General features: G+C 46.1%; 1 protein-coding gene across 3 annotated transcripts in view; it reads right to left on the minus strand.

Moving 5' to 3' along the window:
* Positions 1-19,545, minus strand: part of tmem63c (transmembrane protein 63C) — a 217,116-nt gene that overhangs the window by 87,450 nt on the left and 110,121 nt on the right. For all 3 annotated transcript variants that reach the window (XM_080202134.1, XM_080202132.1, XM_080202133.1), the window contains 3 exons: positions 19,281-19,354; positions 18,688-18,768; positions 4,660-4,780 (listed from right to left, as the gene is read on the minus strand). In XM_080202134.1, coding sequence (XP_080058260.1) covers positions 4,660-4,780; positions 18,688-18,768; positions 19,281-19,354 — 276 coding nt within the window. The remainder of the gene's footprint in view (positions 1-4,659; positions 4,781-18,687; positions 18,769-19,280; positions 19,355-19,545) is intronic.

Here is a 19,545-nt window from a genome sequence, read left to right on the forward strand (position 1 = left end):
GGATTACAGATTTCCTTCCCTATAAGACATAAGTGAACCTGATGGGCTTTTAAGAGAATCAACAATGGTTTCATGGTTATCATTATTTTTATCGAGTTTTTAAATTCCACCATCTGCTGTCTCTCTCTAAATTACTAGTCAAGCGATGATACCATGGTGCCACTGCACCCCTTCTGTGTTCCTTCCGTGGTCTCTTCTGTCAATGTCTCAATGTATGTTTGCATAATAACATGTGAAGTATTTGAAGCCTCGTAACTTTGATGGTCTGTCTGACTGGCACTTTTATAGGGTGAAAAAACAGCAGTTTTGTTTTGAGATTTGTCAATTGGCATTGTTTTTTATCCTGAGCAATTTCACACATGCCATTGTGACTGTATGGTTGATTAATTCTGTATATATTGAGCCATGAGGTTGGATGGGGGCTATAAGTTGGTATGAGCTTCTATGGAGAGGGCATGAAAGACTTACTGGAGGCATGAGCAAGATCTTTTGAACTTACTTTTCAAGAGCTTTCCAAAGCCAAACTATGGTTTGTGACTCATTTGAGGGAACACGAATCACGAATCACCTGGAAGCTGGCCTATTCCATGAAAATTACAGGAGGCTTGCGGATGCCTACCCTCGCAATGCAGCCAGTCAAGATGGGAGTGCAGGATGCAGGCTCTCTCTCCACATCCTTATCTTGTGTCACCACAAAGTGGGGGCACTGTGAATGGGGGCGGGGAACACAGAATCAGGTCCTGCCCATCATTTTTAAGTCGTTCCAGTCATTCTGTCTCCCTGAAAATCCAGATCTCTGATTTAGAAACCCATTTCATAAGTCTCCATCCTTCTGCTCTACTTACATCCTCATTTTCTATACCATTGTGCCTAATTTACATCTCAATGACTTGCCATTCTCCTGAATTTCATCCTCTGTGGTGGGAAAATTGCTGGAGTCAATCATTAAGGAGGAAGTGTCGGAGCATCTGGAAAAGCAAAGCTCAGTTCACCAGTGTCTGCACGGTTTTGTGAAAGGCAAGTCTTGTTTGACATACTTGAGTTCTTTGTTATGTAACGAGGCGGGTAGAATTAGGGACCTTGCGGTGAAGGATCCTCTTGGGGAGAGTGATCATTGTATGGTGGAGTTTCTGATGCAGATGGAGGAGGAGAAAGTGGGTTCCCGGACATGCGTCCTTTGTTTGAACAGAGGGGAGTACGGTAGGATGAGAGAAGAATTGGCGAATGTGGACTGGGGGAGTGCGTTGGAAGGTAGGTCTGCTGAGGAGCAGTGGAGGATCTTTAAGGAGATCTTTCTTGGTGCTCAGCAGAAATTTATTCCGATGGTCAAAAAGGACTGTAGGAGGAGAGGTAATAAGCCGTGGATAACGAAGAAGGTGAAGGAAAGTGTTAAACTAAAAGCGGAGGCGTTTAGAGTAGCTAAGAGTAGTGGGCGAGAAGAGGATTGGGAGAGGTTTAAAAGTCAACAAAGATTGACAAAGAAGTTGATAAAGAAGGGTAGGAGAAACTATGAAGCTGAGCTAGCGCTTAATATAAAAAAGGATAGCAAGAGTTTTTATAAATATATAAAAAGGAAGAGGCTGGCTAGGGTGAACGTTGGACCCTTAGAGGATGAGAGGGGGGACTAAGTGGTAGGGGATGGGGAAATGGCTGAGGCCCTGAATAACTTTTTTGTTTCGGTCTTCACGGAGGAGGACGTGAATAATTTGCCGGGTGTTAGCGATGGAAAGATGGTAGGACAGGAGGGTCTCAATGACATTATTGTTACTAGAGAGGCGGTGCTCGACAGACTGGAGGGACTGATTGTGGACAAGTCCCCAGGACCGGATGGAATGCATCCAAGGGTTCTGAAAGAAATGGCGGAGGTGACAGTGGATGCCTTGGTGGTTATTTTCCAAACGTCACTGGATTCCAGGGAAGTGCCGGAAGATTGGAAAACGGCTAATGTTATGCCGTTGTTTAAGAAGGGTGCCAGGCAAAAGGCAGGGAATTATAGGCCGGTTAGTTTAACGTCTGTTGTAGGTAAAATGTTAGAATCCGTCATCAGGGAGAAAATAGTGAGCCATCTTGAGGGGAATTGCTTGATAGAGCAGACACAGCACGGTTTCGTTAAGGGGAAGTCGTGTCTGACAAATTTATTGGAGATCTATGAGGATGTGTCTAGGGCGGTGGATAGAGGAGAGCCGGTGGATGTGGTCTTTCTAGATTTTCAGAAGGCGTTTGACAAGGTACCTCACAAGAGGTTATTGCAGAAGGTAAGGGGGCATGGAGTTGGGGGTAGGGTGTTAGCGTGGACAGAGGATTGGCTGTCAAATAGGAGGCAGAGAGTGGGGGTCAATGGGTGCTATTCGGATTGGCGGTTGGTGACTAGTGGAGTGCCCCAGGGGTCGGTGCTGGGGCCTCAGCTATTTACCATTTATATAGATGATCTGGAGGAGGGAACCGAGTGTAGGGTGTCGAAATTTGCTGATGACACCAAGATTGGGGGAACGGCAAATTGTGCGGAGGGTGTGGAGAGTCTGCAGAAGGATCTAGATAGGCTGGGCAAATGGGCCAGGAACTGGCAAATGGTATTTAATGTTGGCAAGTGCGAGGTGGTCCACTTTGGTAGGAATAATGGTAGGAAGGACTATTACTTATGTGGCGAAAAACTGCAGCAGGCGACAGTGCAGAGGGACCTCAGGGTCCTTGTGCATGAGTCGCAAAAACCCAGCTTGCAGGTGCAGCAGGTGGTCAGGAAGGCGAATGGGATGCTGGCCTTCATAGCGAGGGGGATTGAATATAAAAGTAGGGAGGTCTTGCTGCGGCTGTATAGGGCATTGGTGAGGCCGCAGCTGAAGTATTGTGTGCAGTTTTGGTCGCTGCACTTACGCAAGGATATTTTGGCCTTGGAGGGAGTGCAGAGGAGGTTTACTAGGCTGATGCCAGAGTTGAGGGGGTTGAGCTATGACGACAGGCTGAATAAACTAGGCTTGTACTCATTAGAGTTTAGAAGAATGAGGGGAGATCTCATTGAGACGTATAAGATGATGAATGGGATGGATAGGATAGAGGTGGAGAGACTCTTCCCGCTCTGAAAGGACAGTAGGACTAGGGGGCACAGCCTCAAGATAAAAGGGGGGGCGGTTTAGAACGGAGTTGAGGAGGAACTTCTTCACTCAAAGGGTGGTGAATCTCTGGAATTTTCTACCTGTTGAAGTGGTGGAGGCTACCTCGCTAAATATTTTTAAGATGCGGGTTGATGGGTTTTTGATAAGCGAGGGGATTAAGGGTTATGGGGAGAGGGCGGGAATGTGGAACTGAGCCACGACAGATCAGCCATGATCTTATTGAATGGCGGGGCAGGCTCAAAGGGCTAGATGGCCTACTCCTGCTCCTATTTCCTATGTTATGTTCTTATTGAGGATGTAACCAGCAAGGTAGATAATGGGGATACCGTAGATGTGATCTATTTGGACTTCCAGGAGGCATTTGATAAGGTGCCACAGAAGAGACTGATCCAGATTTGGGTTAGATCCCAAGAGGTTAAGGGTAGAAAACTGGCTTAGATTGAGGATTGGCTGGCTGATTGAAATCTGAGAGTTGGAACAAATGGGTCCTTCTCCAGCTGGCAATCTGTAATTAGCAATGTCCCCCAAAAGGTTCAGTTCTGGACCACAACTATTTACAATCTCTATCAATGATCTACAAGCAGGAACAGAGTGTAACATAGCAAAATTTGCTGCCGACACGAAAATAGGTGGGAAAGCAGGGTGTGGTGAGAAGATTAAAAAGTTTACAAATGGTTATTGACAGGCTTGGGGAATGGCCAGAATCTGGAAGATGAAGTTTAATGTGGATAAATGTGAGGTTATCCATTTTGGCTGGAAAAATAAAAGGGAAAATTATTATTTAAATAGGAAACAGGTTCAAAAGGCGTTTATGCGAAGGGATCTGGGTGCCTTTGTGCATGAGTCTCAGAAAGTGGGTGTGCAGGTGCAGAGTGTTATCAGGAAGGCTAATGGAATCTTGGCTTTTATTGCAAAGAGTCTAGAGTATACAAGTAGAGAAGTGTTGTTACTATTGTATAAGGCATTGGTGAGACCACACTTGGAATATTATGTTCAGTTTTTGTCACCTTTTTTGAGGAAGGATGGGGTGGCACTGGAGGTGGTTCAGCAGAGATTCACTGGATTGATTCCAGATTTGAAGGGGCTGTTGTATGAGGAATGATTGAGTAGCTTGGGCTTGTATTCACTGGAGCACAGAAGAGGAGGGATTAGATTGAGGCATACAAAATAGTCAACGGGATTGATAAAGTAAATGTTAACCAAATGTTCCCCCTCCCACAACAGTTTAGTACAAGAGGTCATAGCTATCTCTGTCTTAGAAAAAACTATGTTCTTGACTAATAAGGGGTTCAGGGTTATGGGGAAAAGGCAGGAGAATGGGGATGAGAAAAAAATATCAGTCATGATTGAGCGGCCTAATTCTGCTCCTATGTCTTATGGTCTCATTGTTGTAGAGTAGGAGGTGAAAGGTTCAAGACAGAGATAAGGAGAAACTACTTCTCACAGAGGGTTGTGAATCAGTGCAACTCTCTGCCCTACAGTGCAGTAGATTCAGGTTTTAACATGGTTTTTTTTTAATAAACTTTTTTTTATAACCTATTCTTCTCACCTGTTCAAACCCACAGAAGTCACAACAACAGATCCGAGCCAATGGGTGAGTCTTGATCATTATCTTTCCTTCTTTTTGGGCCTTGGCTGTGAAATATAGCCGTCCTTTCATGGCCTTTCGCCTAAGAGAGCAAAGTAGAAGTTACAAACACAATAGAACCATAGGCAGGAGCTTAGATGTTTCTTTCCTAACTCCCCATCTCTTCTGAAGATTTCTGAATTTGCTGTGCAACATATGCTGTGCGCCTTCAAGATAACAAATTTCCATATTTAGATATTGACTATCAGTAGACTAATCAGCTTTTGAAGCATTACAATTCTGCACCATACAGTTCTCATAAAGAATATAAGAACATAAGAAATAGGAGCAGGAGTAGGCCATCTAGCCCTTCGAGCCTGCCCCGCCATTCAATAAGATCATGGCTGATCTGTCGTGGCTCAGTTCCACATTCCCGCCCTCTCCCCATAACCCTTAATCCCCTCGCTTATCAAAAACCCATCAACCCGCGTCTTAAAAATATTTAGCGAGGTAGCCTCCACCACTTCAACGGGCAGAGAATTCCAGAGATTCACCACCCTTTGAGTGAAGAAGTTCCTCCTCAACTCCGTTCTAAACTGCACCCCCTTTATCTTGAAGCTGTGCCCTCTAGTCCTGCTGTCCTTTCTGAGTGGGAAGAACCTCTCCACCTCTATCCTATCCATCCCTTTCAGCATCTTATATGTCTCAGTGAGATCTCCCCTCATCCTTCTAAACTCTAACAAGTACAAGCCCAGTCTATTCAGCCTCTCCTCATAGCTCAACCCCCTCAACTCCAGTATCAGCCCAGGTGAGGTTGGTGAGCAAACTGCACACGGTACAGTGATGCAGCAGGACATAGGCAAAGAGAGGGTGAAAAGGAACGTAGTAGTGATTGGGGATAGTGGGGTGAAGGGTATTGACACTGTCCTTTGTCACAATGACAAAGTGCACAGAAGGGTGTGCTGTCTGCCTGGTGCTCGGGTACGGGATGTCGCATCTGGGCTGCAGAGGAACCTGGAGTGGGAGGGTGAGAATCCGGTCGTTGTGGTACATGTGGGTGCCAACGACGTAGGCAAAATGCAAACTGAGGATCTGGGGAGGGAGTATGAAAAGCTGGGAATGGAATTAAAAAGTAGAACCGACAAGGTGGTGATCTCTGGGCTACTGCCTGAACCGAGTGCAGACGGGCGTAGGGTTGACAGGATTAAGGAAGTGAATGGGTGGCTCAGGGATTGGTGTGGGAGGAATGGGTTTGCATTTATGGGGCATTGGCACCAGTATTGGGGTAGGTGGGACCTGTTCGGGAGGGATGGGGTTGGTCTGAACCGTGCTGGGACCAAAGTGCTGGCGAATCGAGTAAAGAGGACTGCAGACAGGGCTTTAAACTAATTAGGGGGGGGGGAGGGTGCGAGGGTAGGTGATGTTACGAGGTCTAAAGTTAAGGAGAGGGTACAGGTAAGGATAGAGGCCGAGGATGTCCCAATAATAGAGGGAGTATGGTTGGTGGCGTTACGGCAAATAGGGTCCAGGTGAAGGCTGGGATGAAAGCGCTTTATCTGAATGCACGAAGCATTCGGAATAAAGTGGATGAGCTGGTGGCGCAGATCGACACAAATGGATACGATCTGGTGGCCATTACAGAGACGTGGCTGCAGGGTGACAGGGACTGGGAGCTGAATGTACAGGGCTATCAAGTGTTTAGGAAGGATAGGCAGGAGGGAAAAGGGGGGGGCGTAGCTCTGCTGATTAAAGATAGCATCACGGTGGTAGCAAGGGATGATATTGGAGCCAAGGAGCACAGGGTGGAATCGTTGTGGGTGGAGATTAGGAACAGCAAAGGGAGGAAGACGCTGGTGGGTGTCGTCTATAGGCCCCCGAATAATGATCTGGAGGTGGGGCGGGCTGTTAACGCGCAAATAAGTGCGGCGTGCAGGAATGGGACGGCCGTAGTTATGGGGGATTTCAATCTGCATATTGATTGGTCGACCCATGTTGGACGCGGTGGGCTCGAGGAAGAGTTCTTGGAATGCTGCCGGGATAGTTTCCTCGAATAGTGTGTGTTGGAGCCGACGAGGGAGTGAGCTATCTTGGATCTGGTGCTATGTAATGAGGCGGGTAGAATTAGGGACCTTGTGGTGAAGGATCCTCTTGGGGAGAGTGATCATTGTATGGTGGAGTTTCTGGTGCAGATGGAGGAGGAGAAAGTGGGTTCCCGGACATGTGTCCTCTGTTTGAATAGAGGGGAGTACGGTAGGATGAGAGAAGAATTGGCGAATGTGGACTGGGGGAGCGCGTTGGAGGGAGGGTCTGTTGTGGAGCAGTGGAGGATCTTTAAGGAGATCTTTCTTGGTGCTCAGCGGAAATTTATTCCGATGGTCAAAAAGGATAGTAGGAAGAGAGGTAATAAGCCATGGATAACGAAGGAGGTGAAGGAAAGTGTTAAATTAAAAGCGGAGGAATTTAGAGTAGCTAAGAGTAGTGGGCGAGAAGAGGATTGGGAGAGGTTTAAATGTCAACAAAGATTGACAAAGAAGTTGATAAAGAAGGGTAGGAGAAACTATGAAGCTGGGCTAGCGCTTAATATAAAAAAGGATAGCAAGAGTTTTTATAAATATATAAAAAGGAAGAGGCTGGCTAGGGTGAACGTTGGTCCTTTAGAGGATGAGAAAGGGGACCTAGTGGTAGGGGATGAGGATATGGCTAAGGTATTGAATAACTTTTTTGTTTCTGTCTTCACGGAGGAGGACGTGAATAATTTGCCGGGTGTTAGCGATGGAAAGGTGGTAGGACTGGAGAGTCTTAATGACATTACTGTTACTAGAGAGGCGGTGCTCGACAGACTGGAGGGGCTGATTGTGGACAAGTCCCCAGGACCGGATGGAATGCATCCGAGGGTTCTGAAAGAAATGGTGGAGGTGATAGTGGATGCCTTGGTGGTTATTTTCCAGACGTCGCTGGATTCCGGGGAAGTGCCAGATGATTGGAAAACGGCTAATGTTACGCCGTTGTTTAAGAAGGGTGCCAGGCAAAAGGCGGGGAATTATAGGCCGGTTAGTTTAACGTCTGTGGTAGGTAAAATGTTAGAATCTGTCATTAAGGAGGAAATTGCGAGGCATCTTGAAGGCAATTGCTTGATAGAGCGGACGCAGCACGGTTTCATTAAAGGGAAGTCGTGTCTGACAAATTTACTGGAGTTCTATGAGGATGTGTCTAGGGCAGTGGATAGAGGAGAGCCGGTGGATGTGGTCTTTCTAGATTTTCAGAAGGCGTTTGACAAAGTACCTCACAAGAGGTTATTGCAGAAGGTCGAGGGACATGGAGTTGGGGGTAGGGTGTTAGTGTGGATAGAGGATTGGCTGTCAAATAGGAGGCAGAGAGTGGGGGTCAACGGGTGCTATTCGGATTGGCGGATGGTGACTAGTGGAGTGCCCCAGGGGTCGGTGCTGGGGCCTCAGCTTTTTACCATTTATATAGATGATCTGGAGGAGGGAACCGAGTGTAGGGTGTTGAAATTTGCTGATGACACCAAGATTGGGGGAATGGCAAATTGTGCGGAGGGTGTGGAGAGTCTGCAGAAGGATCTAGACAGGCTGGGTGAATGGGCCAGGAAATGGCAAATGGAATTTAATGTTGGCAAGTGTGAGGTGGTCCACTTTGGTAGGAAGAATGGTAGGAAGGACTACTACTTACAGGGCGAAAAGCTGCAGCAGGCGACGGTGCAGAGGGACCTCGGGGTCCTTGTGCATGAGTCGCAAAAACCCAGCTTGCAGGTGCAGCAGGTGGTCAGGAAGGCGAATGGGATGCTGGCCTTCATAGCGAGGGGGATTGAATATAAAAGTAGGGAGGTCTTGCTGCAGCTGTATAGGGCATTGGTGAGGCTGCAGCTGGAGTACTGTGTGCAGTTTTGGGCGCCGCACCTGCGCAAAGATATTTTGGCCTTGGAGGGAGTGCAGAGGAGGTTTACTAGGCTGATACCGGAGTTGAGGGGGTTGAGCTATGAGGAGAGGCTGAATAAACTGGGCTTGTACTCGTTAGAGTTTAGAAGAATGAGGGGAGATCTCATTGAGACGTATAAGATGATGAATGGGATGGATAGGATAGAGGTGGAGAGACTCTTCCCACTCAAAAAAGACAGTAGGACTAGGGGGCACAGCCTCAAGATAAAAGGGGGGCGGTTTAGAATGGAGTTGAGGAGGAACTTCTTCACTCAAAGGGTGGTGAATCTCTGGAATTCTCTGCCCGTTGAAGTGGTGGAGGCTGCCTCGCTCAATATTTTTAAGACGCGGGTTGATGGGTTTTTGATAAGCGAGGGGATTAAGGGTTATGGGGAGAAAGCGGGAAAGTGGAACTGAGCAGCGACAGATCAGCCATGATCTTATTGAATGGCGGGGCAGGCTCGAGGGGCTGGATGGTCTACTCCTGCTCCTATTTCTTATGTTCTTATGAACCTCCTCTGCACTCCCTCCAAGGCCAAAATATCCTTGCGCAGGTGCGGCGACCAAAACTGCACACAGTACTCCAGCTGCGGCCTCACCAGTGCCCTGTACAGTTGCAGCAAGACCTCCCTACTTTTATATTCTATCCCCCTCGCTATGAAGGCCAGCATCCCATTTGCCTTCCTGACTACCTGCTGCACCTGTAGGCTGGGTTTTTGCGACTCATGCACAAGGACCCCGAGGTCCCTCTGCACCGTCGCATGCTGCAGCTTTTCACCCTGTAAGTAGTAGTCCTTCCTACCATTATTCCTACCAAAGTGGATAACCTCACACTTGCCAACATTGTATTCCATCTGCCAGGTCCTCACCCACTCGCTCAGCCTATCTAGATCCCTCTGCAGACCTTCCACACTCTCTGCACAATTTGCCGTTCCACCAATCTTTGTGTCATCAGCAAATTTCGACACCTTACACTCGGTTCCCTCCTCCAGATCATCTATATAAATGGTAAATAGTTGAGGCCCCAGCACCGACCCCTGGGGCACTCCACTAGTCACCAACCGCCAATCCGAATAACACCCATTGACACCCACTCTCTGCCTCCTATTTGACAACCAATCCCCTATCCACGCTAACACCCTACCCCCAACTCCATGCCCCCTAACCTTCTGTAACAACCTTTTGTGCGGCACCTTATCAAACACCTTCTGAAAATCGAGAAACACCACATCTACCGGTTCCCCTCTATCCACCGCACTAGACACATCCTCATAGAATTCCAATAAATTCGTCAGACACGACTTCCCCTTAACGAATCCGTGCTGCGTCTGCTCTATCAAATAATTCTTCTCAAGATGCCTTGCTATTTTCTCCTTGATTACGGATTCAAGCATTTTTCCGACAACAGACGTTAAACTAACCGGCCTATAATTCCCTGCCTTTTGCCTGCTACCCTTTTTAAACAGCGGTGTAACATTAGCTGTTTTCCAATCTTCCGGCACTTCCCTGGAATCCAGCGAGGTTTGGAAAATAATCACTAAGGCATCTACTATCACCTCTGCCATTTCCTTCAGAACCCTTGGATGCATTCCATCTGGTCCTGGGGACTTGTCCACCATCAGTCCCTCTAGTCTGTCGAGCACTACCTCTCTAGTAACAATGATCTCATTCAGGCCCTCCACTCCTACCATCTTTCCATCGTTAACACCCGGCAAATTATTCACGTCCTCCTCCGTGAAGACCGAAACAAAAAAGTTATTCAAGGCCTCAGCCATTTCCCCATCCCCTACCACTAAGTCCCCCCTCTCATCCTCTAAGGGTCCAACATTCACCCTAGCCAGCCTTCTCCTTTTTATATATTTATAAAAACTCTTACTATCCTTTTTTTATATTTAGCACTAGCCCAGCTTCATAGTTTATCCTTCCTTTCCTCATCAACTTCTTCGTCATTCTTTGTTGATATTTAAACCTCTCCCAATCCTCTTCTCGCCCACTACTCTTAGCCACTCTAAGCGCATCAGCTTTTAATTTAATCCTCTCCTTTATCTCCTTCGTTATCCATGGCTTATTACCTCTCCTCCCACAATCCTTTTTTACCATCGGAATAAATTTCTGCTGAGCACCAAGAAAGATCTCCTTAAAGATCCTCCACTGTTCCTCAGCAGACCTACCTCCCAATCTGTGCCCCCAGTCTACATTCGCCAATTCCACTCTCATCTTATCGTACTCCCCTCTGTTCAAACAAAGGACACAGGTCCAGGATCCTACTTTCCCCTCCTCCATCTGCATCAGAAACTCCACCATACAATGATCTCTCTTCCCAAGAGGATCCTTCACAACAAGGTCCCTAATTCTACCTCACTCAATATCCATACACATGTGCAGCACAGGTCATTTGATAATTTCCCCATTATATAACACAGTGATGCTGAGGTCAATTGCAACTATATCAAGATCAACAAACTTAGAATGAGCATTGTGCTTGGCTTTTAATTGCCCTTTTATATGGCCTAATAAGCTAGCAATGCACTCACATTCTGAGAATAAATGTAAAACGTCTACTAGTCTATGTGACATCATTAAGCATGACGCACTGCTTCAGATACCCAAGTGTAAAAAAGGAAACAACTTATATAATTTCTACAGTGTCTTTTACAACCTCAAGACATTCCTAAGCTTTCTACAGCAAATGAACCACTTTTGAAATATAGTTAGTGTTGTAATGGGCCAGATTCTGGCCCATTACAACATGATGTTCAATTTTCAAAAGACAAAGTCCCACAAACACAACAACAAAGTATTTAGAATGTAGGAATCTCTTCCCATTCCTTTTCATTTCAGCCCATCAACAATCTACTGACTCTGGGAAAAGACATTTTTCCTGAATTTTCTATTGGCTTTATTAGTGACCGTCTTGTTAATGGCCCCTAATTCTGGCCTCCTCCTTCAAGTGAAAATATTTTCTCCATGTCTACTCGATCGTATCCTTTCACAAGTTTAAAAACCTCCAGCAGGGCACCCTCAGGGCCTGATTTTACCAGCAATTTGCACCTGTTTTCAGGCACGAAATCGTGGTGAAGTCGTGTGTGAGGCCTTTATCGCAATCTGCACACGAGTCCGCACAGATGTCCACTTTACCAAGACCTGCGAATGGCAGGAATCCGTTCCACGCCCAAATCGGGCACAATGACGATTTAAATGCATTTAAATTGAATTAATGAACTGCCCACCCAACTCTATCAGCATTTCCCCCTTTACGACTGCATTTACCAATCCGGAGCCGCGCTTTTAAGGACTTGCTGAATAAAAGTCTGAGTCAGGTGCTCCAGCCTCTGAAGAATGCGGTCAGTGTTTCCAACACTCTCTGACTCAAATCAGTGGTGGGGGTGGGGGTAGAGGCAGGTCAGATCATTCTCTGGTTGGGGGGGGTGGTGGTGGTGGTGAGGAGGAGGGGAGTGAGGTCAGATCATTGTCTGGTTGGAGGGGGGAGGAGGAGGAGGCAGAGGTGGGTCAGATATATCTTTGGCGGGGGGTGAGGGCTGATTGTTACCTGGTGGTGAGGGGGAGGAGGGAGGCGGCTCAGACTGATCTCTGGTGGGGGGTGCAGATGGATCTCTGGTGGGGGAGGCAGGGGTGTTCACTGCCACTCTGTGGGTGAACGGTGAGGGGGGAAGGGGGGCAGGGTTGGCAATCGGTCTGCGTAATGGGGTGTGGATAAGGAGGGCAGTGATGTGTGTGTCCCCCTTACCCACACCCCCCACTACCCATACATATCATTGCCCCCCCTTATCCAACCACCCCCCCCAACTACCCAGACCAATCACCCACCCCTGCCCCCTCCCCTTCACCGATCGCCCGCAGAGTGGCAGCGGACCCCCCGTTTCCCCCCACCAGAGATCCATCTGCGCCCCCCCGTGATACATCTTACCTGCGTCTCCCCTCCCCATCCCCTCCAAAATACACCCTCGCTCCCGCTTTTCGCTCCCAGGCCACTTTCTGCAACTCGGGAGCGATCTGACACGGATGCGCTTTTCCTAATTTTTTTCTAACTGCGCATGTGCAGTTCAGAGCTCCGATTGTTCCGCAAACACTAAGCCCCACCCACAACACTAATCAGACTGGAGATAGCTGAGAGCGTATGGGGGCGCAGGCCCTCGGTCTTTTCCTGTCTAGAGAAGAGAGCCCTCAGCCTATTTCATCTTCCCTGATGTTATAACGTCTGAGTTCTGGTATTTTGTTTGCACCAGTCCAGTGCCTTTATATCCTTTTCATAACATGGAAACCAGAACTATCCACAGTTTCCAAAGGTGAATACATCCAGGTACTGCACAATTTAACACAACTTTTTTGTTTTTCAATTCTACAGTCCAAGAAGTAAACCCACATGTTTGTTAGTGTTTTAAGGGTTTTTTCAATTTGTATTGTTTCTTTCAGCGATTTGAGTCTTTGAAGCCTCCAGAGCCCTTTGTTATTAATCTAATCCATTTAGATATTTATATTCCATGAAGAATGCGGCTTCCTTATCTTTCCTAATAAAATATATATTATTCCCTCACACTTGTGTAGTTTGAAATTAATTTGTCATTTATATGCCTGTTCTGGAAGTTAATTAATCCCTTCCCGTATTTTGTCACAGTCTCTCTGTGAAATAACCTCATGATCGGCACAGGAAATCACTAATTGACCTCCCAGTTGGGCTCATTGAATACTAGCTCCCTGGGAATTGGCAACTGGCAATTAGCCAACCAGGTGGTGCTCATATATTGAACCCTGTATAAAGCAAGATCCTGAGAGGGTCCATTATCCTTTTACTCCCAGTTGAGACTGTTGGAGAAATTCATAATACGTTAGAGAAATTTTAAATAATCAGGGATTTAAATCACTAATAAAATACAAGCAATAAGTGAAATGACCTGCAATCAACTCACAATCTAACAAGGGAACTGTCTGCATGAAGGCAGTATGAACATAGTAAGAAATTTAAATAAGTACGAGATTTTTCTGATTTAAACATATATTTTGAATTTTTAAATGCATTTTAACTGTATTTTTAAAGCAATTGTACACATTATCCAAAACCAGGTTGCTGCAAGGCATCTAGGGATGAAAACTAAGCAGACAAACCACATTCTTTGGAACAATGAAACCAGAGAATGTGCATAGTTATATCAGCAAAAGTTACAAATATTATGGTTCCTGAAGCCATTTTATGAACAGGGCTGTTTAAAGTTGTCCCGATAAGACAGTTCTTTTCAGACGTGTAAATTTCAGCTGTCTGGTGCGGCCATTGGCATGAAGGAAGTTGGTGGGAACAGTAACTTTAATCTTTGTAGCTAAGCATCTGAGGTTGCTAAGCAAGAGGAAGAAGTGTCTGGATTCTCTGGACCAATGAAATTCCATAATGTCAGAGGATAGAATGTAGGATGAGGGTAGGGCAGTGGACGTTGTCTACATGGACTTCAGTAAGGCTTTTGACAAAGTCTCTCATAGCAGACTGGTGCAGAAGGTGAAGTCGCATAGGGTCAGAGGTAAGCTGGCAAGATGGATACAAAACTGGCTCGGTCAAAGCAGACAGAGGGTAGCAGTGGAAGGGTGTGTTTATGAATGGAGAGCTGTGACAAATGATATTCCTCAGGGATCACTGCTGGGACCTTTGCTGTTTGTAATATAAACAAATGATTTGGAGGAAAATGTAACTGGATTGATTAGTAAGTTTGTGGGCGACACAAGGTTGATAGATTTGCGGATAGTGATGAGGACCATCAGAGCATACAGCAGGATATAGATCAGTTGGAAACTTGGGCGGAGAGATGGCAGATGGAGTTTAATCTGGACAAATGTGAGATAATGAATTTTGGAAGGTCTAATACAGATGGGAAATATACAGTAAATGGCAGAACCCTTAAGAGGATTGATAGGCAAAGGGATCTGGGTGTACAATACACAGGTCACTGAAAGTGGCAATGCAGGTGGAGAAGGTAGTCAAGAAGGCATACGGCATGCTTGCCTTCATCGGCTGGGGCACTGAGTTTAAAAATTGGCAAGTCATGTTGCAGCTTTGTAGAACTTTAGTTAGGCCACACTTGGAATATAGTGTTCAATTCTGGTTACCACACTACCAGAAGGATGTGGAGGCTTTGGAGAGGATACAGAAAAGATTTACCAGGATGTTGCCTGCTATGGAGGGCATCAGCTATGAGGAGATGTTGGAGAAACTTGGTTTGTTCTCATTGGAGCAACAGAGGTTGAGGGGAGACCTGATAGAAGTCTACAAGATTATGAGAGGCATGGACAGAGTGGATAGTCAGAAGCTTTTCCCCAGGGTGGAAGAGTCAATTACTAGGGGGGCGCAGGTTTAAGGTGGAAGGGGCAAAGTTTAAAGGAGATGTACGAGGCAGATTTTTTACACAGAAAGTAGTGGGTGCCTAGAACCCGTTGCTGGGGGAGGGAGTGGAAGCAGATACGGTAGTGACTTTTAAGGGGCATCTGGACAAATACATGAATAGGATGGGAATAGAGGGATATGGTTCCTGGAAGAGTAGAGGGGGTTTTAGTTAAATCAAGCAACATGGTCGGTGCAGGCTTGGAGGGCCAAAGGGCCTGTTTCTGTGCTGCAATTTGTTCTTTGTAATTGGATAAGGTTTATGACAACCGTTTACAATGATTCTAGAAAGACTTTGGACTGCCCAGTGCTAGCCTCTCCCATCGATCATTGGTTAAATGAAGGTACGTCTCTAGCTGGGACACTAGCTTTGTGAGTCTTTTATTTCCTGAGGTTTTTTGGCAATGCCTAGTCTCTGAAATGACCCCACAACAGGACCTGTCATGTTCACCATAGGCTCGTGTTTATTGTTTAGTTTCATTTTGTGCAATAAAGCACGGGTTCTTCCACAGCATCAAAGTAAAAGGGATGTTTTGGTAACCCTGCTTGTCAGGTCTTGGTAAACCTGTATTATTCAGTTTGGTATGCTATTTTTTGGGAAGTTGGAGCCATACAACATGGGTGTTGAGGACTGGCCATAACATGCTAAGAGAATGAGTACTTCTTTCCAGCAAATGGAATAAAAGGCGATACTTGGCAAAAGGTTGTTCTATTGACTGTGTGTGGCGCTGCAACATTCAATATTATAAAAACTCTAACGTATCCAGAAACACAGTAAGGATTCTCTCAACACCAGGTTAAAGTCCAACAAGTTCATTTGGTAGCAAAAGCCACTAGCTTTCGGAGCGCTGCTCCTCCATCAGGTAAGTTGTTGGCTTTAACCTGGTGTTGAGGGATTTCTTACTGTGTTTACCCCAGTGCAACGCTGGCATCGCCACATCATATCCGGAAACACCAGAGTCCAAGCCCTTCCATGAGTTAGTAGAAATGGCGACAAATCATTATGATCCAAAACCTTCCATGATCTTGCACTGCTACAGGTTAAATACAACGACTCGATTTGCAGGGGAGCTAGTAACAGAATTCCATTACCAGAAATGTTAAAGATCGTTTAAAATGTGGCATAACTGATCTAGCAACCCAAAGAACGCACATTAACATCTGGAGAGAAAAGATGGCTGTGCAGCTGGAGAGCCAGACACTGGTAATCTCGCCTCAGTAAGAAGTCTGACAACACCAGGTTTAAGCATCATATCTCGCCTCAGTCAGCACTCTGTGCACTGAGAAGATGATTCTGCCCATTCTCTCCATAGATGCAGCTGGGCCTGCTGAGTATTTCCAGAATTTTCTGTTTTTACTTCAGATTTCCAGCATCCACTGTATTTTGCTTTGGATTTAAGTATTGCTGAATGAAGGGACTGTCAATGCTTTTCTCTTGCACATCAGGATTGCAAGAATATCAAATCTCAAAAAGAACAACTTATATTGCATCCTATTAGAGGAAAATATTATCCATGCCCCTACTACAAAGCAGCTGCATCAAGCAGCTAGTTTCACCCATTGTTCAAATATTTGAGACATCTTCCCCTTCCTGGGTAATCAGAGCTAGACTTGGCATTTTCAGGACTGAAGCTGGCAGCTTTAACTACCTCTCAGTGCCTGTGTAATGTTAAGTATGTAGGCTATACCTCTCAACAATAAACGGATGGCATCAAACAGAAAGTGCTTCTGGCTGCTCGCAACAGGAAAAGCACTGACCAGATTCAATAGTCCCTGCTTGCAGAACTTACAACATAGTGCCCAAGGTTAGATGTGATTTCGCAGTTGGACAATGCTTACTCAACAATTCCAATTGTGCTGAGAATTACACTGCTGCCAAATTAAAATGCTCAGTTAGGCTGGCAGTGTGGCTTACTTACGTGCTCGAAGCTACTTGCAGTCACACACGTGGCCCTGTACTTTGCAAACAGAAAGAACATGTCGATGCAATTGTGCTTTTCCAACTGAACAAATGCTTAGGAAGACACCCACTTCCCTGTGGCAATGTCTTGACCAGAATTGATTTGCCAACCAGAGGAGGCTGAGGGATTTGTAATATCATTAGGGGTAATGTAATATCATTATTATCATTAATATGTTAGGGGTAAGTTTTTCACTCAGAGGGTGGTGAGTGAATGGAATCGGCTGCCGTCAGTGGTGGTGGAGGCGAACTCGCTGGGGTCTTTTAAAAGACTTCTGGATGAGTATAGGGGGTTTAATGAGATTGAGGGTTATAGATAGGTCTGTAGGTTGGTAGGTGTTGATGTGATCGGCACAACTCGTGGGCCGAAGGGCCTGTTTGTGCTGTAGTGTTCTATGTTCTATGTTCTATCATGAGAGGCATAGAGAGGGCTGACAGTCAGAATCTTTTTCCCAGAGTTGAAATGTCTAATAATAGGGGGCATGCACTTAAGGTAAGACAGAGAAATTTCAAAGGAGATGTGAGGGGATTTTTTTTACGCAGAGAGTGCTCGGTGTCTGGAATGCCCTAACAGGAGTGGCGGTGCAGGTGGATATGATAGGTGTGTTTAAAGGGCTTTTAAATAAGCACATGGAAATGCAAGAGATTGAGGGACATGGATCAAGCGCAGGCAGAAGGAATTAGTTTAATTTGGCATCATGTTCAGCGTAATATCTTCGGCCTAAAAGCCTGTTCTTATGCTGTACTGTTGTTTTTCTTCTCATGCTGAATAAATTGTTGCTCCCTTTGAGATTTGGTATTCTTTAGGGGCGGCATGATGGCAAAGTGGTTAGCACTGCTGCCTCACAGTGCCAGGGGACCCGGGTTCGATTCCCAGTAGCATGGTAGCACAGTGGTTAGCACTGCTGCCTCACAGTGCCAGGGACTCAGGTTCGATTCCCGGCTTGGGTCACTGTTTGTGTGGACTTTGCACATTCTCCCTGTGTCCGCATGGGTTTCCTCCAGGTGTTCAGGTTTCCTCCCACAGGCCAAAGATGTTCAGGTTAGGTGGACTGGCCATGTTAAGTTGTTCCTTCATGTCAGCGAGACTAGCCAGGTAAATATTCTGAGTTATGGGGATAGGCCTGGGTGGGATTATAGTTGGTGAGACACGAAGGGCTGAACGGCCTTCTTCTGCACTGTAGGATTCTATGATTCTGTTGAGGAGTGCAAGACAGCATGTTTCTTTATTCAGCAACACTCTGCAAGTTCTGTACTACCAAGCTGCTTTGGAATTAGTGGTTAACTGGATGTGGTTTTGTTTCTTTTCCCCAACTTCCTGCATACTTGAAAGACAGAGGTTGAGGGTGACCTAATAGAAGTCGACAAGATTATGAGGGGCATGGACAGAGTGGTTTTTCCTAGGGTGGAAGAGTCAATTACTAGGGAGCATAGGTTTAAGGTACAAGGGGCAAGTTTTAAAAGAGATGTACAAGGCAAGTTTTTTGTTTACACAGAGGGTGGTGGGTACCTGGAACCCGTTGCCTGGGGTGGTAGTGGAAGCAGATACGATAATGACTTTTAAAGGGCATCTGCACAAATACACGAACAGCATGGGAATAGAGGGATATGGTCCCCCGAAGTGTAGGGGGGTTTAGTTCAGTCAGGCAGCATGGTCGGGGCAGGCTTGGAGGGCCGAAGGGCCTGGTTCTATGCTGTAATTTTCTTTGTTCTTTGTATACATAATTTGGTACCTTTCAGAGTCCAACTTCATCAGTGCCCGGACATCAAAACAGAACTGCACATCTGTCACCGTACAGCTGGGGTAGGCCTCACTGAAATAAGAGAAACCCTCAATCAGAAACAGCCAACACTCGCTGCACCCTTCAATATTTCAGCATCTTCTCACTAACAATTTGTGCAGCCCACAGAAACTGGAGAAACAGAACAAGTGTAACTGGATAAATACTCGTCTCAGTTACAAAGTCACACAACTTTACATAACTTCAGAGACCCAAACACACACACGCTCAGCAAGAGAGACACAAAGTCAGAGAGAGGGAGATGGAAATTCCAACAGAAATGAACATAGTCAAAGAAATTTAAATACACATGCTGCACTCACAACTCTTACCCTTCACATCAGTCAAGCTCTCCTCTCCAGTACCTTTCATCCATCAATAGCCTTCACGCCTCCCTCATCCTCCCATCCTGATCCCACACATACTCCCCAGTAACACTTCACCTGTCACCCAACCCTTTTACCTCTAACCCTACTCTCCACTCTCAGCAGCCTCTGTTCAGCCCAGCCTCTTGCTCCTGACCCATTGGAAGTCCCATTACTCACTGGAAATGCTTGATAATGAGATTTGTGTCTGTGATTTCCCTTGGGATCTGAGAGATCATCAGTGTTCTTGCGACCTACAGGAGGGAAAGGCCACAGTTAGAATACAGGAAACTTGCCAGATGTACCATGGGGACACCCATTCCACAAGGCCTGCACCAATCACACTTCACACCCAACACCCCAGGGACCTTCAGGGCCAGACTGAGCCTCAGATCCAAGTTTGAAAGGAAGGGCATCATGGTATCTCCCAGTACTGAGACCACTA

Source organism: Carcharhinus amblyrhynchos, chromosome 14 (assembly GCF_965287045.1).
Source record: "Carcharhinus amblyrhynchos chromosome 14, sCarAmb.v2.hapA, whole genome shotgun sequence".
In the NCBI taxonomy this organism is placed as follows: Eukaryota; Metazoa; Chordata; class Chondrichthyes; order Carcharhiniformes; family Carcharhinidae; genus Carcharhinus; species Carcharhinus amblyrhynchos.